The sequence below is a fragment of the Papio anubis genome, chromosome 18 (genome assembly GCF_008728515.1).
Source record: "Papio anubis isolate 15944 chromosome 18, Panubis1.0, whole genome shotgun sequence".
Taxonomy (NCBI): Eukaryota; Metazoa; Chordata; class Mammalia; order Primates; family Cercopithecidae; genus Papio; species Papio anubis.
In genome coordinates, this window is record NC_044993.1 from 8372504 (window position 1) to 8394647 (window position 22144).

At 50.8% G+C, this 22144-nt stretch overlaps 1 protein-coding gene across 1 annotated transcript in view; it reads right to left on the bottom strand.

Annotated features, from left to right (window-relative positions):
• The window catches only part of CMIP (c-Maf inducing protein), a 261683-nt gene that overhangs the window by 97274 nt on the left and 142265 nt on the right, over positions 1–22144 (bottom strand). The window contains exon 2 of the mRNA XM_031658628.1: positions 4059–4184. Within this exon, the coding sequence (XP_031514488.1) occupies positions 4059–4184 (126 nt within the window). The remainder of the gene's footprint in view (positions 1–4058; positions 4185–22144) is intronic.

Sequence of the window (22144 nt, forward strand, 5' to 3'; positions counted from 1 at the left end):
GGTGCTTTCCAGACCGGAAAAGTCCTGCTCGCTACCTTCCAGTAAGAAAGGAACCCACCCTGTCCCTGCCCCGCTGCCAATGTTTGGGGTAAACAGTTGCCCTGCCTCCTGCAGGACTTTCCAGAACATTGGTGAAGAGCGGAATCCCGGAACCCATCCCACAAAGAGGCAGACACTCTTGGGAGGAGGGTCTCCCCGCTCTTACCTTGCCTGAAGCCTTGTTTGTGGAGCAGTGGCTCTGTCTGATTTTTGCTGATGGGCAGAAACTCTATTTTTAGGCAGAATCCCCCAAAAGACGATCTGCACCGTGTTGCTCTTTAATGCCCACTACCCCATCCCAGGGGCCAGCGAGGAACACCCCAGGACGGTTTCATGACACTGTCTACGTACTTACGTACTTACATGGTTGGCCTCCCCACAATGAAATGCTAGCAGAAAGGGCATTAATGGAGGAAACAGGATAAATAGGTCCTTTCTGCAAGCAGGGATTCTAGTAACATGGCATTAAGGGAGCTCATGCTGAAAAACACAAAGCATCCAAAACACACCAATGGGACCCATGCTGGAAGGCTGGGCGCCCCTGTCTGGCAACTCAACTTGCTGGTAGATTGCTCAGTCTCTGAGCTGGGGATGAGGGCCTGAATGCCCTCTCTGCCTTCCTTGAAGGATCAGGTCAGCTCCCTGAGGTCTGCAAGAGGCACTGATTCAAATTCTAACAAAGCAAAAGTTTTACAACGAGCTCCTCAGAAGACAGAGAGAGAGGAGGAGGAGGAAAAGAGAGAAGAGGGGAGAGACACACAGAGAGGACTAGGAGACAGGCTCGGAGGTAGTGAGAGTCCTGGAGGAAGGACCTGCAAGAGAAGCCCAGAGTGAACCACGGCAAGAACTAAAGAGAGAGAAAGAGGAGAGGCAGGAGGGCATGGAAGGGGAAGGAGGGGAGAGAGATGGAGAAAAGGCATCAGAGAGACAGAGGAAAACAGACACGCACAGATGCAAAGAACCTGAAAGAGACAGAGACGGAGAGAGATCAGGCACGCTGGGGTAGGGAAGGGGCACTGGTCCTCTTCGGGCCCTGCCATTCCCCTAGTCTGTAGAGAATGGCTGTGCTGTAATGCAGCAGGGTGCAGACTGTGTGACAGCACAGCCAGACTGCAGGATCGAAGAACCCCCTGTGATCCGAGGCGATCTTCCCCAGGAGGGGGTCAGGTGCCTGCAGCATGAGGTCAAAATGAAAAGGCCTTGAGGCCAGCACTGCTCCACAGAACTTCGTGTATCAATAGAAATGTTCTCTATCTGCGCTGTCCAACACAGCAGCTTTAGCCATGTGTGGCCCCTGGGCCCTGGAGGTGTAGCTAGGGGCTGAGGAACTGTGTTATTAATTTGATTGAGTAAATTAAACCCATATGCGAGCTGCCATGCGTGGCTGGTGGCGGCTGTGTCGGGTGGTACCGTTTAAGGCACTTCCACTTCTCTGCTGACTAGGAGCACTCAGGTGATGCTGTTCAGATGGGCCGTGGCCCAAGAGGGCACCTGGCTGTTTCTTGGTCCCCTCTCCCATGCTGGAGCAGGGAAGATCTGTCCCCAGGGCCAAAGGGGTTGTTCTCTGTGGCACCACGGCTCTGGGTTCTAATACAGTGTGTTGTATGTGAATCAAGACAAAGTAAAGGCTCTCAAAGCAGAGGGTCCTGCCACCTGTCACAAAAGGCACGGGAATACAACCAGGACTGAAGAAAGCCCTGGGCACCACACCGGGGGCCAAGTGCACTCTGCCCCAGCCTCCCTAGAACCACACAGACTCACTAGTCCTGTTTATAGAATGAGCCAGCTATACACCACCCATGCATCACGGTGGGCAGAGTGTGGGGGTGAGGACGAGAGGGAAGCAAGGGAGAAGCCGATCCAGGCCTACCTCTCCTGATGGAAATGGCAGCCAGTGAGAGAACCACAGCCGCCAGGGGCAGGGGCTGCACCCACCTGGGTTCCCCTTGGGGGAAGGGTTGGGAGGCCGAGTCTGCTGCTCCTGCCCTAGCTCGGAATCCAGCTCTGGATCTGAGGAGCTGCAAGCCGCCGCCTCCTCCTCCTTTTCCTCTGCTTCCTCCTCTCCTGCTCCTGCCTCCGACTGCGCTGTCCACGGGAGCCGCGGGCAGTGAGTAAGTGGGATGCTGGAGCAGCCAGAGGCTCCCGCCCGCTCGGCTCCTCAGCGCCACAGGGCCAGCTCTGTCCTGAAGCCCTGCCGGACGTGGGGCCAGGCGAATCATCACAGCTGGGCCCGCCGCCACGGCCAGGTTAAAGGGACATTCCAGGCACTGCCTCTCTGCTTTTCAGCCTCACTGCCCCTCCATCCATGGGACGAGTGATGCTCTGGCCTCCCTTGGGGGCCAGGGCTGCCCCTCCAGCACCAGAAGGAATGAGGCCCCTTTGTTGGTGGAGGAGGAAGGCGAAGGCTCAGGGCCTCCTCTCCTCCGACTGGACTGTTTCAAGGGGCTCCCTCCTGCCTCTCTGTCACATACACATCTAGGCCCCTCTGCCCTGCCATCATACTAATTCCTCTAGTGTCCCTCTACTCCTTCAGAGCTTTCAGTGGCTCCCTATTGCCTTTGGAAAAGAGTCTGAGGCTTCTTCACTCAGCTGGCAAGGCCTGGGTGATCCGGCCATCGCCCAACAGATCTAGACACATCCGCAGCCCAAACTCCATCTCTCCATCTCCTCCAGCTACAGCAAGTACCCAGGTCGCCCACATTCATGCTTTGCACACACATCCCCTCTGCCTGGAGTGTGGGTCCCCCACCCCACCATCCTGGCACACTCCTACTCATCCCTCTACACCCAGTTCTAATGTTGCCGGTCTAGGGAGCCTGCTTTGGTCCCCCAGGCCAAATGAGTTTCTCCTTCCTCTGGGCTCCCAGTCCTCTGGGGTTGCCTCTGTCTTAGCCATTATATTAGTAATCATTTGTTTATGGTCCTGTCTCCCCAGTGGCTGAGGGCTCTTTATGGCCTACCTTAAGGAGGCTGCCTCCGCTCTGTGTGGCAGGAAAGTCACTAGGGTGGGATATTCTCCGGCATCCCTACCTCTCTGTTGGCCACGGAACCCTGTGATTGCCCGCCCCATCTCCCATCTTGGAACCCTGTGACTGCCAGCCCATCTCCCACCCGAGGAACCTGTGACTGCCGCCCCCATCTCCCACCCGGAACCCTGTGACTGCCGCCCCATCTCACCCGGAACCCTGTGACTGCCCGCCCCATCTCCCACCCCGGAACCCTGTGACTGCCCGCCCCATCTCCCACCCCGGAACCCTGTGACTGCCCGCCCCATCTCCCACCCCTCTTTCCTACCACATGGTGAGATTCTGCCAGTGAAGCCAATACACAGAAGCACAGCCAGGAGACGGAGAGAGAGACGCCCACTATTAATGATGTCATCCGACCCCTGATCCAGCAATGCCTGAATTCCTCTCTAAGACGTCCCAGTTATTTTAATAGTTAACAGCTATTTTAATAGTTAACAGTATTAAACTCTCTTTTTGTCTCACTAGTTGGAATAATGTTCGTGTCATTTCCAACCAAACATCCTGACCAGTACATACAGAATGCACTTTTTTTCCTGAAAAGACAAGTTATAATTCTATCAGTCTCAAAAGACTTAGATCAACAAGATGTCAGAAACCCCCTCACTCAAAGCAAAGCAAAAAGTTAGTATCTACTGCTCATCTGCTTTTCACAGCCTTCTTGGGCCTCATAACGCACCTGTGTGCCTCAGTTTCCTCATCTGTAAAATGGAGATAAAACCTATTTATCAGGTTTATTAAGGGAACTAAATGAGTAACCTGAAAAGTTCCTAGACTGCAGCAGGTGTGCAGGAGGAGCTCAGACCATGCACAGTCCTCTTCCTTTACTCCAGTCAGACCCGGTTTATAGCTTTCTTATACTTGGGGAATAACACCACCCAAAGTTAAACCTTTCCTCTTGATAGTTGGCTGGCTCCCTCCAAGGGAAATGAGGGGGGCGAGTGCATGAAGATGAGGGAGAAGAAACTGCTTGTTCATGTTTATTTCTCCTACCTGCAGTAAGACAGTTCCCCCAGGAATCGTGAGCTGTAAACAGTACTTCGGGGCATTCTCCCAGGACAGCAGCTGAACGTCTTCAATCGCGCTGTAGGAGACTGAGTTTTCCATGTACCCAGTTGGCTGCAGCAAAAAAAAAAAAAAGGAAAAGAAGAGACATGCATTGGTTACAGGAGTAGGCATGACGTCCGCATCTCGGATGGTTCCTGGAAACATTGCCCCTGTAGCGACAGGCAAATGGAGCTGGCGCAGGAGCTCGGCACCTCTGGCGACCAAAGGAAGCCTCCCTGTCTCGGCTGGCCATATCCAGCTGCAAGGGGGTTCACTGTAAAACTCCACCCACATGTTTGGAGATGCAGAGTTAGGAACAGAGTGGGAGCAGCTGGAGGGCAAGGACTGAGGGACTGCTGCTCTTGGTATCCATGGGGCCAGCACAGGGCGTGGCCGGAAGCCCACCATCCCTCACTAGCAACAAGCCAACACCTTCTCCTGCCCAGAAAGCACCCATCTCCCTTCCTCCTCTCCCCAAGGATATGTATCCTCCACTCGGCCTCCAGAGCCACATTCCAAGACGGCAAACTCCATATCCCCACCCCGCTGCTCAACATTCTTCAGTGGCTCCCAATGGCCCAGCCACAAAATCCACACTCCCATCCATAATCGACAGACCCAGTGGGGTCTGCTCTCCCTGTGCCCCCAGCCCCGCCCCTAGGCGGCATCTCTATTCTGTGTCATTATCTGTTGGATGTCTGCCTCCTGGCCAGGCTGCGAGCTCCATGAAATCGGGGCCTAGGTCTGTCTTGGTTCCCACTCTTTCCCCAGTGCCTGGCCCATGGCAAGGGCTCAATAGCACGTGTTGAAAAGAATGAGAAAGGCTATTATCATCAGTCATCATTGGGAGTAGGGGCAGGGCAAGAGAAATCTACAGTCACCCACCACTCTCTGAGTGAGTCTTGCTGTCCCGAGAAGGCACCAGGTGACCGAGGGATATAATGGCCACCAGGAGCCAGAGCAGGTGTCCTTGTCACTTTGGCTCCAGGAAGTCAGACTTCAGGAGAATCAAGTGAGTGCAGCACAGCTGAGAAGAGTAACAGCGAACACCTCCCTAGCTCTTCCATGCACCCTGGGCACGTTGCAATCATTTAATCCTCACACAGGTCTTATGGAACAGGTATCAAGGTCATCCCATCATACAGACAAGGAAGCTGAGGCTCAGGAGGTCACGTGATTTGCCCAAGGTCATCCAGGTAGGAGTGGCATGGAAAGGACTGAACTCGGCCATCTGACTCCGGAATCAAGAGACCTGACCTCTATCCTGTGTTCCAAGAAACAGGCCAAGGCAATTCAAAGTCTAAGGCCAACAGGTTAATTCTACCATAAAGATGGGGGACCTCCGTTAGGTTTGTTAATTTCAGTATCTGTCTGCCAAAGGAGAGTCACGGTGATGGGGGTGGAGGTAGAGAGGGTTGATGGCTGAAGCTGCCTCAATTTCCCTGATGTGATTAATTGCTAGGCTCAAAAAGTACAAGGGATTGATCAATTCATTTTTCATTCATTCCTTCATTCATCCGATAGACATTTACTGAGCTTCTATTATGTTCCAGGCGCCATGCTAGGTGTTGGAGATTTAGCAGTAAGTAAGACAGGAGCCCAGTGGGCAAACGGGCAACAAACAAAATATCTAAATAAATAAACTATTGGAGAGTGGCAAGTGCTGCACAAAGAATCACAATGGGGTGTGATGACAGGTGGCTGAGAGCAGGAGTAAAGAGTGTCCCAGAGCCCAGGGCCAGTGCAAAGGCTCTGAGGTGGGAACAGCTGGGAGTGTTCGAGGAGGAGCAGAAGGGAAACGGACGGAGGGCTGGGCAAGCGATGCCTTGGAGAGAAGGGCAGGCCACTCCTGGGGAGGTTGGTAGGTCCACCTAGGGGCTTGGGGATTCCTCCCGGGGGTTGCACGAGCTTTAGCCAAGGTTCACAGGGATTGCTGCTCAGAAAACAGACTTGAAAGGAGACAGTGGTGACGGGGACAGTCTGCAGGCTGCTGCAAAGGTCGAGGTGAGCGACAAGGCTGCTTGGACCCCGTAACCTAGGGGAGGAGGCAGCTGCGTTCATCCCGTCCTTTCCACCACTGCATCGCTCACCCCTCAGAGGACCCCCTGGCCACCAAACCCGGCGGCTGCCATGTGTCACCCAAGAGGGTTCTCTTTATACCACCATGCCTCAAAGTCACACTCCTGGGTCTGCCCTTCACCGTTCTGGCCTGTTCCAGCAGCCCGTGCACTGTTCTGTTCTCACTATTCTGCAGTAAATGACTCAGCCCTAACAGCATGTCTTGTCCTGAGCACTGCCGGAGAAGCCAGGGCTTGGCGGTTGGTTCTACGCTTATTTTCCTCATTCACGTTCAAATACTTACTGTGTTGCTCACTGACTGTCTGTGTCCCCTGCTACTATTTAGGTACCATGCGAGCAGGAGGGTTCACCTGTTCTGTTTCATGTGCCTAAATGACGTCTGACATTTAAGAGGTGATTACTAATTTCCTAACAAATGAATGAACACCTTACGGAAAAAAAGGCAATGTTCATCCGTGTTTTAACTGTAAGCATCACCCACAACACACCGGAGAGAGGCTTTGTGAGTCCACCTTTCACCTACGCTGCCTTAGGTGTCTGAATGTGGCTTTGATCTGAAGTTGCAACCAAGGCTTTTTTGGGAAAGGTTGTGTATAAATAAATACATACTGTTTTGTGTTTTGTTTTGTTTTGTTTTAGACGGAGTCTTGCTCTGTTGCCCAGTTGCAGTGGCACGGTCTCAGCTCACTGCAACCTCTGCCTCCTGGGCAGAGCAATTCTCTGACTCGGCCTCCCAAAAAGCTGAGATTACAGGTGCCCGCCACCACGCCTGGCTAATTTTTTTGTATTTTTAGTAGAGATGGGGTTTCACCATCTTAGCCAGGCTGGTCTTGAACTCCTGACCTTGTGATCCACCTGCCTCAGCCTCCCAAAGTGTTGAGATTACAGGCATAAACCACGGCACCCGGTCCTTTTCTTTTCTTTTTTTTTTTGAGATGGAGTTTCACTCTTGTCACCCAGGCTGGAGTGCAATGGTGCGTTCTTGGCTCACTGCAACCTCCACCACTTGGGTTCAAGCAATTCTTCTGCCTCAGCCTCCCGAGTAGCTGGGATTACAGGCGCCCACCACCACGCCCAGGTAATTTTTCAGTATTTTTAGTAGAGATGGGGTTTCACCATGTTGGCCAGGCTGGTCTCGAACTCCTGACCTCAGGTGATCCTCCTGCCTCGGCCTCCCAAAGTGCTGGGATTACAGGCATAAACCACCACACCTAGCCCATTCTATTTTTAAAAAGCAGACAAGCTGCTTGCCTCCTGTCTGAAGCAGGATTTGGCCAAAAGCAGACTTTTTAGGACCAAGGAGACCTGCGTTTGGGCCACTTACTGTGTGTCCTTAGGCAAGTTACTCCCCCTCTCTGAGCTCACTTTCTCTACTGGTTAAGATGAGAATTTATTTAACAGGCAGAATTCCTGGTAGCATTAAAGGAGATCCAGTTTATCAAGGACTCAGCACAGTACCTGGAACAAACTAAAGAATGCAATCAAATGAACTATTTTGAGAAAGATGAATCTTTGCCTCTGGGGTCTTCCTTCCCAAACCCATAACTCAAGTCTAACCATCAGAAAAATATCAGACAAACCCTAACTGAGGGACCTTCCTCAAAACTCCTGACCAGTGCTCATTAAACACGAGGAAAGCCTGAGCAACTATCCCAGCCAAGGGAAGTTTCGGGAGACGTGACTACAGGTACTGTGGGGATCCTGGATGGGATCCTGGGACAGAAAAAGGACATCACGGAAAACCTAAGGAAATCTAATAAAACATGGACTTTGACAATCATGTATCAATGCTGGTTCAAGAGAGTTGTGACAAACGCGGCACACAGACTAAGATGCTAGCAGCTGGAGAAGCAGACTGCAGATGTGTGAGAACTCAGAGTATCCTCGTCGCTTTCCTATACGTCTCAAACTGTCCTAAAAGAATATGTTTATTTAAAAACAAAAACAAAACTGCTGCTGCTGCTATAGTGCTATCACTGAGCAGGAACGCAGGAGGCCTGCAGGGCACACGGGCTGGATTGGGATGGAAAGCCTCTGAACACTGCTGCTCCTTGGGCTCAGATTTGAGCTAACACTGCCCCGGCACCTCTGCTGTGCTGGGTACTTTCCTATTGCTGGGATGACTTTACAGATAACTGATAATTCCCTGGTAAGCTGAACATGATGACCGGAGCTCCAGAGGAGGAGATTCCCGTCTGGGGTAGGAGGCTGAATTGGATAAGAGAAAACATTAAAATTCTCCTCCATTGAGGGATGGTAGGGAATCCTGCTCTAAGATGTACAGCTAGGAGAACAATAAGCAGAGGAAAATTCTTTTTCCTAAACGTTAAGAGCAGTGTAAGGCATACTGTATCATTCCATTTATATGACATCCTGAAATAAAACTACAGGGGCTGAAATCACACCCGTGGCTGCCAGCCGCTGGGGCGGGTGAGGGGCAGGGGGACTCTTGGGGGGGACTCTGTATTGACTGTGGGGGCGATGTGACTTGGCTGTATACGTTTGTCAGAACTCACAGATCTGCATGCTAAAAGCATGACTCTTACTGTATGTAAATTACAACGCAAACCTGACTAAAAAAGGCAATGTGTGAATACTGACGGTAATTTGGAAGGTGATGAATAAAATCTTTCCCATAAAAATCCAATCAAGACCACTCATTAGCACTCTGGTGTATGACTTTCCTGATTATTTTAATACATAATTTTTTATAAAGCCCAAATCATACGGTACACAGAATTTTGTAACGTCTTTTTTTTTCACATCATCGCACATATATTTCCCTGCTCTGAATGGCAAGCTCTAGAACTCTCACTGCAGCAGCTATAAAATATTCTGCCACCATCAGTTTCATCCCTGCTCTCACCCCCTCCCTCAGGGACAGTGCCACTGTCTCATTTTATGCTGCCGTGCACAACTCCGCAGTGAAGATCCTTGTGAAACATGTTTTTCTACCCTATATTTAGGATTATTTCCTTAGGCCAGATTCCCAGAAACGGAATTACTGGGACAAAGGGCAAGAGCATGTTTTACATTGTTGCCAAATTGCTCTCATTAAATGGATATTAAAGGGAACCGGGGAGCCTTGGCCAAGGCTGAGGGGCTTTTGTCCTGGGCCACTAGCTTGACAGGGCCATGTGAGAAGCAACGAGCGAACCCAGGTAGGTTCAGCGGGCCCGCTGGCTAACCGAATGCCTGCAAGGTGACAGCGCCCAGAGGGTACTGGAGATGCGGCAGCCCACAAGCTGGGGTTCGGGCCCCTGGGGACGCTGCCTTCCGTGGAAGCTGGAGAATGGGTCAGTGAACTCTGCCTTTGTCTTTTTGCTCTTAGGGACAGATATGGGGCTAGTTTTGAGGGGTCCTGAATTTGCCAGACCAGGAAGAGATACTTCGCCTCCGCCTGTTTCCAGGTAAGCCCCCTGTCCGGTGGCACGCAATGCTGGATCTGGGCTGGAAAAAGGAGGGCCTAGAGGGACCTCATGAGGGTCCCATGTGAACCCCCAGAGATCTTCAGAACTGGCATTGCAAACCAGATACCGCCTCAGACCTGCTCCCAGAGTGGGTGGGGAATGGGGTCAGCTGACCCCCCAAGAAAGAGCCCCCGTCAGGCCCGCCCCTGATGCTGGCAGAAGGCCCCTAGCCTTCGCCTTCTCTTGCCTTTCTGGGGAGCCAGCTCCCTCCTGCCCAAACCTGCCTGCTGGTTTCCATGGGGATTCCTCTCAAAGAGAATATGAATCATGACGTCCAGGCTGACTCAAAACATGTCCCAGGGAGGGGAGGGGAGGAGCTCCCGGACCCCAAAAGAAGAAGCCAGTCTGGAAAATCCTCCCATGAGCTTGTTCCCGAGGCCAGAGAAACCCTGCCCAGTCGGGGATGGGGTTGAAAACGGCAGGCTGTGTGTCACGGGGCATGGGTGGCCCTAACATCTGGCTGGAAGTGCTGGACTGCAGACAAGTCCCCTCTCTTCCTACATGGAAGTGGCTTCAGTCATCACACAGGGGACACCTATGCCGCACAGTCGGGTTCCACGTGGCACCACCGCACCGTAAGGAAGGATCTGCTGGCCCCGCACACACACCCTGGGGCGCCAAAGGAGAAACAAGAAGTTGGATGGCAGCCCTGCTTAGTCAGTCAACAGCAGCAACAACAACAACAACAGTACCAGTGATGAGGCTGCCATCACAGTGGCAAACACAGTGGTGCTAAAAGTGCCTTGTGCTGGCAGAATGGGCTTCAGCCCCCACCTCCACTGGCTGCATTTCTAAAATTCAAAATAAAATTCACACAACGTAAAACTAACCATTAATCACTTAAGATGTACAATTCAGTGGCATTGAGTCCATTCCTGATGCTGTGTCACCATCATCTCTATCTAGTTCTGAGATGTTTTTACTCCCAAAGAAAGCCCCATACCATTAAGTCGTCACTCCCTGCTACCCCATCCCCGGGCGCCAGGCAGTCGCTAGCCTGCTATCTATCTATGGGACTTGCCTGTTCTGGACATGTCACATAAATGACATCACATACTTTGTGGCTCTTTGTGTCTGGCTCCTTTCACTGTTTTTGAGGTTTATCTGTGCCATGGCATGAATCGGAATCGCATTCCTTTTTATGGCTGACTGACATTCCATTGTATGGGCAGGTCACATGTTTAGCCATTTGTCTGTTGATGGACACATGGATTGTCTCTAACTTTTGACTACAGTGAAGAGTCAGCTGTATATATCTTTTCTTTTCTTTTTTCTTTTTTGAGACGAAGTCTCGCTCTGTTGCCAGACTGCAATGCAGTGGTGCAATCTCGGCTCACTGCAACCTCCGCCTCCTGTCAAGTGATTCTCCTGCCTCAGCCTCCTAAGTAGCTGGGATTACAGTCACCCACCACCACTCTGGCTAATTTTTGTAATTTTAGTAGAGATAGGGTTTTACCATGTTGGTCAGGATGGTCTTGAACTTCTGACCTCATGATCCACCCACCTCTGCCACCCAAAGTGCTGGGATTATAGGCGTAAGCCACCACGCCCGGCATATATCTTTTTTTAATGACAGAAGGAAGGACACCTGCTATGCAGATGCTAGCCTCACTACAATACGGACATGCACACGTGCCCCTGGTTAATATTCATCAAGCAGTTACCATGTGGCCAGCACATGCTAACAGCTTTATATATATTCCCTCATTTAACCTGACAACAATGCTAAGGCGGGGAGGCTGTTTTTATTCCTGTTATCCACACGCTACAGAGGAAGAAACTGAGGCACGGAGTGGGGGAAGTCTCACACAGGCCTCCTGCTCTTATAAGACAGGCCCAGGATTCAATTTCATAACCCCCCAAGACAGCAACTTCCATCCCTCTGTTATGCCAAATTCCTCTGGCCAGAGGCAAACTCCAATTTGTGTACCTCTGTGCTCACACACCTCAAGTACATATTATGCAGAAAGGAGCTGGGACCAGAGCTGAAGCTATGGCTGGAACCAGCATGGCAGCGGTCTCAGGACCGGCCTTCTGTTACTGTCCCGCGCAGCAGGTCCCCAGACACCTGTAGTTCAACTTGGCATCACTCTCATGACACACCAGGAATGAATACTCCGAGCAGGTGCACAACTTGACCAACCATACACAGTTGTGTGTGAGAGCTGGGAGGAAAACTAAGATGTTTGGACTTCGTGCCCTGGCCTTCGTCTACAGGCATCTAGTAATTAAAGACCAGACTGAGGTGGGCGGATCACAAGGTCAGATCGAGACCATCCTGGTTAACATGGTGAAAACCCATCTCTACTAAAAACACAAAAAATTAGCCGGGCGTGGTGGTGGGCGCCTGTAGTCCCAGCTACAAGGCAGGCTGAGGCAGGAGAATGGCGTGAACTGGGAGGCGGAGCTTGCAGTGAGCAGAGATAACGCCACTGCACTCCAGCATCGGGGACAGAGCGAGACTCCATCTCAGAAAAAAAAAAAAAAAAGACCAGAGGGGTTACTAGAGTATGAGACCATCATACCAGCAGAATGGCTCAAATGGAAAAGATGAACAATGATAAGTGTTGGCATAGATACAGTGCAAACAGAATCCTAAATTGCTGGAGGGAGTTAGATTGTGAATCCACCTGGTGACAGCTCTGCTGAAGCTGAACATGAGTCCCCTAGAACCCAGCAATCCTCCTCCTCCACAGAAATGCCCACATTAGTGCTCCCAAAGATGTTTGCACAAGTGTTCCCTGAGCATTAGGTAGCCCAAAATGGAAACTACCCAAATGACCACCAAGAGAAGAAAGAATAAAGAAATCCTGGTATATCTATTCAGGAGAAGCCTACATGATGAGAATGAATGATCTACAACCATGCACAGCACACAGACCTACACTAATTGAGCATGAAGCAAAAGCAGCTGGACAGAAGTACGTCAACAACGTACATCACCATGTGCTTCCATTCATACAAACTTCAGAAAGAGGTGCATCTGAGTCTGTGCCACGAGAAGTTAGGGTACTGGCTACTGGGCGACCAACTGTCTGGTCTGCCTAGGACTAAAGGGTTTCTTGGAATGCTGAATGGTCACTACTCTATCAGGGGAAAATCCTGGGAAAACCAGGACATGATGTTGATCCTACTGGTTACCCCATGGAGGGATGGTGCTGGAAGGCAGCAAGTGGGAGCTTCTGGGGAGGGCTAGCAGCATTCTAGGTCTGGATTCTGGCTGTTGGTGACACAGTGTGTTCACTTTGTTAAAGTTCATCAAGCAGTATACAATGTGTGTACTCTTCTGTGTGTATGCTGTGTCCCAAAAGAAAGAAAAAAATTTTTTTTTTTTTTTTGTCTGAGACAGGGCCTTGCTCTGTTGCCCAGGCTGGAGTGCAATAGCACGATCCTGGCTCACTGCACTCTCTGCCTCCTCGGGTTCAAGTAATTCTCCTCCCTCAGCCTTCCGAGTAGCTGGGACTACAGGCGTGCTCCACCATGCCCAGCTAATTTCTGTACTTTTAGTAGAGATGGGGTTTCATCATGTTGGCCAGGCTGGTCTTGAACTCCTGACCTCAAGTCATCTGCCCACCTTGGCTTCCCAAAGTGCTGGGATTACAGGCGTGAGCCACCGTGCCTGGCCGAAAGATTAAAATAAATAAATAAATAAATAAATAAAGAAAGAAAGAAAGAAAGAAAGAAAGAAAGACAGAAAGACAGAAAGACAGAAAGACAGAAAGACAGAAAGACAGAAAGACAGAAAGAAAGAAAGAAAGAAAGAAAGAAAGAAAGAAAGAAAGAAAGAAAGAAAGAAAGAAAGAAAGAAAGAAAGAAATTCTAGAGCTGAATCCAAACTCCACAACTTGGCCTTAGGCAAGTCACTTGGTAAGTCTGAGCCTCCACTTTCTCCCTGGTAAAAGTGAGATCAGACTCATACCCACTAGGATGGATAGAGAAAAACCAAATAAATAAAAGAACACAGACAAAAAAAAAAAGTGTTGAAGAAGAGGTGGAGAAAGTGAAACCTGCTTACACTACTAGTGTGAATGTAAAATGGTGCAGGCAGCTTTTTGTGAAATAGTTTGGTAGTTCTTCAAAAAGTTAAGTATAACCTGGTAATTCCACTCCTAGATATACATCTAAGAGTTGTGAAAACACAGGTTCACACAAAAACATGCATACAAGTGTTCAAAGCAGCATTACTCATAAGAACCAAAACATGGAAACAGTATCCATCAACAGATGATGGATAAACAAATGTAGTCTATCCATCCAGTGGAGTATTATGCAGCCATAAAAAAGACTGAGAGTCTAATTCACACTACTACACAGATGAACCTTGAAAGTAGTATGCAGGTTTGGGCATGGTGGCTCAAGCCTGTAATCCTGGCACTTTGCGAGTCTGAGGTGGGCGGATCACTTGAGGTCAGGAGTTTGAGACCAGCCTGGCCAACATGGTGAAACCATGTCTCTACTAAAAACACAAAAATTAGCCAGGCGTGGTGGCATGCACCTGTAGTCTCAGCTACTCAAGAGGCTGAGGTGGGAGAACTGCAGTGAGCTCAGATTGTGTCACTGCACTCCAGCCTGGGTGACAGAGCAAGACTCTGTCTCAAAAAAAAAAAAGAAAGAAAAGAAAAAAGAAAAAAAGAAAAACAAACAAACAACAAAAAAAGGAAAGTATTATGCAAAGCGAAAGAAGGCAGACACAAAAGACCACACACTGTATGATCCCAATTATATATAGACGTCCAGAATAGGCAAATCCATAGAGACAGACAGTGGGTTCATGGTTTCCAGCGCAGGGATGGGGAAATGAGGCATGATGCTAATGGGTATGGGGTGAAAATGTTCTAGAATTAGTGACTGTCGTACAGCCTGGTGAATACAGTAGTCCTCCCTAATCTGAGATTTCACTGTCAGATGTTTCAGTTACCAGTGGTCAACTACGGTCTGAAAATATTAAGGTGTCTTGAGAAAGAGAGAAAGGAAAGACCATATCATATTACTTTTATTGTAGTATATCGTTCTAACTGTTCTATTTTTTAAATTGCTGCTGTTAATCTCTTACAGTATCTAATCCATAAATTACACTTTATCATATATATGTTTAGGAAAACACATAGTGTATATAGGATTTAGTACTATTCTAGGTCTCAGGCATCCACTGGGGGCCTTGGAACATATCCCCCGGTGGAAAAGCGGGGACTGCTATACAGTGAAATCAACCCAACTGTACACTTTGCATTAGATTACAACTAAGAAAAAGGTAATGCTGGCCATGCGCGGTGGCTCACATCTGTAATCCCAGCACTTTGGGAGGCCGAGGTAGGTGGATGGCTAAGACCAGCCTGGGCAACGTGGTGAAACTCCGTCTCTACAAAAAATACAAAACTTAGCTAGGCATGATGGTACATGCCTGTAGTCCCAGCTACTTGGGAGGCTGAGGTGGGAGGATCACTTGAACCTGGCAGTTGGAGGTTGCAGTGAGCTGATACTGCATCAATGTGCTCCAGCCCACGAAACAGAGCCAGACCTTGTCTCAAAAAAGGGAGGAGGAGGAGGAAGAGGAGGAGAAGTGGGGGAGGAAGAGAGGGAGAGGAGGAGGAGAAGGGGGAGGGGGAGGAGGAGAAGGGGGAGGGGGAAGAGGAGAGAGGAGGGAGGAGGGGGAGGAGGGGGACGAACAGAAGGAGGGGGAAGGAGGAGGAAAGGTATGGTGGGGGAAGGTAAGGGTAGAGGGAAGAGGGAAGGGAAGGAATGCTGTACCTGCCTTAAGGGTGTTTGCAGAGAGCACCTGAATGGGCCAGGGTGGGTGGCGTGCTCAGTACAGGTGAGCATCTGACACAGGTAACTATGATTATGCTGCCCCCTCCCCCAGACTCCTCCAGAGGGTACTCGGGAGGGAGCGTAGCTGTGAGAAAGCGGCCAGGAGGGGCTACAGGCAGGCACCAGGTGAGGTGAGGATCCATTTGTGCCAGGGGCCAATGAGCTCAATGCCCAGACACGCCAGGTGGTCGGCGGGCACTCACTGCACGAAAGCAATTACTTTCAAGCCTCAACAAGAAAAAGGAGCTTTGCTGAAATGCTTGCCAAGCTCCTCCATCATCCACGGATTACCTCAAAAAGAGCGGAGAGGAGAGCTCCGGCCTGGAGTCGGCCTGGTGCATGGCGTGACCGACCAGCTCCGCATGACGGATGGCAAGCAGGTCACACCAGCTCTCGATGGCCTGGGGTCAGAGCCCCGATGGCACCTGCGCATCGCAGGGCCGTACAGCAGACACTCCCCCCACCCTCCAACCCCCCAGGCTAGGCACAACACCTCCTCTCGCCAATCTCAACCAAGCCCACAAGACCCAACTCTCCTTGGGGACCCAGGAGGGGTCATGGGTTCATCAAGACGACAGAAAGACCCTCCAGGCACCCTTCTCTGCTGCCCAGACCTCAGCAGCACAGCCTGCAGCTGGGCCGGGAGGGCAGAGCTGGTGCCTGGGGCTCCGTGGAGACCGTCAAGAGGCAGGATATAGGCTCATTAATCATGAAACCAGCTATGGCAGCCACCCCCTTTTATGGCCACAAGGCTCAAGGTTTAATAATAGAGCAAAGGACTGATATTTCCACATTCAAACCCCTCCAGCCACAGTCATCTTCGTGGGCATGAGAAGACGGATGAAAATCTGGGTCCCCAGGGTGCAGCCCTTGGCATCTGTGCCATTGGGCACCTTTGTCATTGGAACAGGTGAGGGAAACAAAGATGCCCCAAACTCAGCATCATTTCCAACCACCAAGTCACAGGCATTGGGAAGGACCACAGCAGGCAGCCTGGAGCGGGCACATGCCACATGCCAGGTCCTCACCAAAGCAGCCTCCAAAGACCATCTTCATCTCATGGATATTTCCCAAGGATCCTGGGAAAGGAGTGCCGCTAAGACTCCCCAGTTCTATGGAGGAAGAAAAGGAGGTTCGGGTCCATTAGGCAGTGGGCCTCGGTCGCAGCCGCTCAGTGGAAAGGCCACATGGAAGCCAGGACTGATATTTTGAGTACTGCCTTGCTTCTACCAGACACTGGCCTGGGAGCCCCAGCATAAGCAGGGTGAGCGGAGAGTGCAAGGTAATGGGGAGTGCAAAGTAACACCACCACAGTGCCAAAGGCACTGCAGGAGGAAGGAGGAAGGTCTGGTACAAAGGGCAAGGACAGGAGGGAGGGGCACCCTGGAACACTGGGGAGGGCTGCCCAGAGGCGGCCTTTGAGTCGGGTGTCAAGGTAAGCAGGGGAGCGCCAGGCATTCTTGGCCAAGGAAACAGAAAGCGCAGGGAGCCAGAGTTTGTGTGACTGTGGTCTGGGAATGAGAAGTTGTGAGAGGAGGCTGGGGTTCAACGATGTCTCAGGCAGGGGCCTGAGACAGCACACAGACCAGGAGATAGCCCTCGACTGCCCAAGCTTCTCCCATTTCTGAATCCGCTCTCTTATTCGTTTTCTCTTTCCATTCCTTTCTTTTATGAAAAACTAAGATGTAAACAGTAAGGTACATAAAAAATTAAAATAGAAACAGTGAACTGCAGCCAGGTGCAGTGGCTCATGCCTGTAATCCCAGCACTTTGGGAGGCCAAGGCAGGAGGATCACTTGAGCCCAGGAGTTTGAGACCAGCCTGGGCAACATGGCAAAACTCGGTCTCTACTAAAAACACAAAAACTAGCCATGCGTGGTGGCAGGTGCCTGTAATCCCAGCCACTCGGGAGGCTGAGGCAGGAGGATACTTGAGCCTGGGAGGTGGAGGTTGCAGTGAGCCAAGATCGTGTCGCTGCACTCTAGCCTAGGCGACAGCATGAGACCCTGTCTCAAAAAAAAAAAAAAAAAAAGAAGAAGAAGAAGAAGAAAGAAAACCAATAAAATGCATAACGAGCAGAAGGGCAGAAATCTTCAGTGGGTTCATTTTGACAATGCACACCCCTGTGCACCTGCCAACCAGGCCAAGATGGGGAGCATCTCCATGCCCTGGGGGCTCCCTTGCTCCCCTTCCCAGCCCAGAAGGTCCAGAGTGTTGACATCCATCTCTACGGATTAGCTCTGCCTATTCCTCAACATGTATAAATTCAATCACACAGCAGATACGCGTTTGTGTCTGGCTTCTTTTGGCCAGTATGATGTCTGAGAGCTTCACCCATGTGGCCGTGTGCACCTGCAGCTCATTCGTCTTTGAATCGCTAAGTAGTGCTCCTCCCCAGGTGCCAGTATGGAAAGAAGGGCACTCTGCCTCTGGGTTCTCACAAGCCTGGGACACACCTCAACCCCAGTGCCTTCTATGCACTGTCTCCAGCTGTTTGTGTTGTGAGATCCTAAAAATAGGCACCCTACATCTCTATCTGGCACCTTAGCTGGTGACCAGAGTAATGTAACTTGATTAAAGACCTCATGTGTGCCGGATACTGGGTCAGCTGCTCAAAGGCACCTCCCCACAAATGACCCAGGCCATGGGTACCATTATGATCCCATTTTATGGATGAGAAAACTGAGGCCCAGAGAAGAGAAATAATTTTTCCAAAGCCATACTGCTAGTTATTAATGAAGCCAGGATTTGAACCTGCTATAACTCTAAATCAGAGGTTAGCAAACGTTTACTGTAAAGGGCCAGAGAGAAAATTCTTTAGGCTTTGTGGGCCATATGCCCTGTCGCACAACTGTCAACAGTGCTGTTGTGGTGCGAAAGCAGACACAGACACTACACAAATGACCATGGTTGTGTTCCAATAAAACTTTATTTACAAAGACAAGTAGGGGTCCAACCCTGATCTAAACCATTCAAGAAGAAATAGCAATGTGATGGATGGATGGATGGATGGATGGATGGATGGATGGATGGATGGATGGATGAGAGAAAGCGAGAATGTTTTCTCTCCTTGCTTTCTTTGCAGAGAACCAAAAGATATTTCAGTTGGTATGGAGGTGAGTGGTTTAGTTTGTTATTTGTTGTGTACACCAGGACTGGGTCCTACTGAGGCGTCCTAAGGCCCTCATCTCTGCAATGTCCCTCCTAGGAACTGGCCTTAACCCAATCCCTAAGTTCTACGGAAGCATCAGACAAGTTCTGCAGAAATTTCCCAGAGGACCAATTTGCCAAAAAATTCCTTGGGTCCATCCCTAAAAGAAAGCAGATGGCCCAGAAGCCGGGAGACACGGGTTTTCTCTCCCAGGGACACCCACGTCCACTTGAGGAAGTGAGGCTGCTGGACATGATCCAGAAGTGAGCTGCCAGGACCCCGGACAAGGTGACCCACATCTCTCCCTTGTTCCTGAAATCATGGGAATAAGCCAGCGTGAGTGAAGCCTCCTTTGGACACCCTCTGACAGTGTCAAGAAAGCTGGGGACAGTGCCTTCCAGCAACACAGCCTTCTACAAAATACCAGGGAAAGAGGTCGAGAGGAAGGAATGGGAGGGAGGAAAAGAATGGGAGGGATGTTTTTGCCCAACGTGCAGAGGGAAACTGAGGCTCAGAGGGGCATGGTCATTCTCAGGGTCCCCAGCCAAGTGTCCAGGCTGGCAGACAGGGCCGCCTCTCTTCCACCTTTCAGGGGTCCTGCTGGTCTTTCCTGAGGCCCGGTGAGCTTCAGAAGCTCTGTGCCCTGAGGGCAGCCCCTGCAGTCAATCCCTGGGCCTCCAGCCTCCGGACACCCGCTGTCACCCCCTGCCCCATCAACCCATCCCCCAGAGGACTCCGAATGTCTTCTCTGAGATCTCGAGGGACCCAGGGCTGACGCTGGCCTGTCATTGCACACACCATTGCGGCACGCTTTGTCATTTTACTTATATTTTTCACTAAACGGATTCACTCAGCACCTTAAGTTTACCCGCTATGTCCATGACGTGTTGAGAGGGGGAGGGAGGGACGGAGGGACGGCTACTTTTTATGAAGCCTGAATGTGTGTGCTTCTCTGTATGCATTTTATCTGGTTCAACAAAAAGCGTTCTTTGAAAATACATTGCGCTGCATCGATGGTTATGCCTCTACGGACACAGACCATGGCAGGGGCTCAGGGGATTGCTTTGGGATTTTTCTTGCCACACATGCCTGCGTCATCCCACAGAGAGACCAGTGTGCCCGGCATGAGCCAGGCTGGGTGCCATGGGGTGTGAGACCTGGCCCTGCCCATAAGCACTTGCCATAGGGTGAAAAACAACAACAACAACGAAAAAAACCCACACACGTCTGCATATACGTGTCTGCTGTGCTTCTAATATAGGTAGATACTATTGTCATGAATATAAATTTGTTGAAAAGCAAGACAAGGCCAGGTGTGGTGGCTCATGCCTGTAATCCCAGCATTTTGGGAGGCCGAAAAGGGTGAATCACTTCACCCTAGGAGTTCGAGACCAGCCTGGATAACATGGAGAAACCCTGTCTCTACTAAAAACAGAAAAATTACCCAGGTGTGGTGGTGCACGCCTGTAGTCCTAGCTACTTGGGAAGCTGAGGCAGGAGAATCGCTTGAATCAAGGAGGCAGTGGTTGCAGTGAGCCAAGATCACGCCACTGCACTGCAGCAAGGAAGGAAGGAAAGAAGGGAGGAAGGGAGGGAGGGAGGAAGGGAGGAAGGGAGGGAGGAAGGGAGGAAGGGAGGGAGGGAGGGAGGAAGGGAGGAAGGGAGGGAGGAAGGGAGGGAGGGAAGAAGGGAGGGAGGGAGGGAGGGAGGGAGGGAGGAAGGAAGGAAGGAAGGAAGGAAGGAAGGAAGGAAGGAGAAAAAAAAAAGCAATACAATATTCTGAGCACCAGAATATGTTTATGGCCTTTCATACATTTTTCTCAAGTTGTAATGGTAAAGAACACAGCTTTGGGGACAGAAAACCTGACTTTATATCTCAGCTCTGCCTCTTGCAGGCTGTGGGACTCCCAGCTAGAGAGCCAGTTGGGCTTTAGGAACCTCAGTCTCCTCATCTGTGAAATGGGAGGGATAGAGCCCAGGAGACGCCCGGGCCACAGGAAGACGACAGGAGGCCCACTTCTGGCTCATAGTAAGGGCTCAACGAACGTCAGCATGTGCAGCACAGACGGCCCACTGTACCCCAGGACAAAACAGCACGCCGGCTTTCACAGGGTCTCCTGCATGGTGGTGGAGACCGACAGAAGAGACAAATAAGCGAAATACACAGGATGCTAAGTGATGACAAGCATAGGTGAAAAGCAAACCAAGCAGATAACAGAGAAAGAGGATGTTGGGTTTTGGCAATGACTGAAGGCATGGCCACGTCATCTCGGAAGAAGTAGGTAATGACTGAATCATCACACTGACAATGGTGGAGAAGCGCTGGGGCTACTGCTCAGTGCCTCCCAAGGTAGAGCACCCCGCCTGGAAACGAGGTCACTGGACGGTGACACACCGGGACCACACCTGACAAGCAAGGCTCCGAATTTCAAGAGAAAACTTCTGCCTTCATAGAATCAACTGGAAGGGACAAGTCTCCCCCATATCTCTTCAAGAGGTTTAATCTTGGACTGGGGAAAAAGAGAGAGAGAGAGAGAAGAAAGGCATCTACTTTGAAAGACAGACATGGGTAATTTTTCTGGCCAAAACCCAAAAACTATGCAAGCTGTGTTTCCCTTTCTGCTACCTCAACAGAAAGCTCCGAGACGGCCAAACAAAGCTCAGGGTGGTGGTCGGCCCAGCCCTGGGATCCGGAGGGTCTTGTTCTGTTTGATCCTAATTGCCTCCTTCCACAGTGTCTCATCTCTGAAAAGCCTCAGTCCTCTTGGAGGCAGAGAGGGTATAATCTTAACACAAATGCAGTAGTTCCTGGGGAAGCAAGAGCCGGCAGCCTTAGAGATGGCGTGTTTCAAGTGGGAAATCCCTGACCGCTCCTGTCTCAGCTCTGGCCTGGGGGCTGCAGGCTTCCCTGGAGGGTTTCCAGGATATGTGACAAGGGAGCTCGACTCATGCATCCACATGCTGGCTGCCCACACAGAGACTTGGCCACCTTTCTCCAGGAGGCTGGACAGTCAGGCCCAAAACCTCTGAGGCTCTCACTCACCCTCGGGAGGGGATCAACGTGTGCTCTTCTAAAATCCCCATGAGAAATCTGCTCCCTGAAGACAGGGAAGGAGGGAGAGACAGATTTGGTCACTTCAGGAAGTCAGGAGCAGTGGAGGAAAGTTCTGGAATATGGAGGAGAGATGGCTGAGATCGCCACTCCAGTGCTATAGCTCACCCATTGAGTGGCCTCTGGCGGCCACTTCACCTCCAGCAGCTTTGGTTTTGTCACGGGTAAAATGGGAATGAGAAGAACATCCACCTCAAAGCTTTACCACGAGGGGGATGACGATCTGTGCGATCTGTGCAGCAGCTGGGGAAGCAAGGTCTTTGTGGTGGGCTGGCTGAACAGAGGTGAAAACGGACCCCCACCGGGTCACAGGCCCCCAAGTACATATGGCACAGACACAGACTGACCACCTCATCGATTGTGCCCACAGCACTCCACCTTTCAAAATTCTGCCTACCAAACATACTCATCA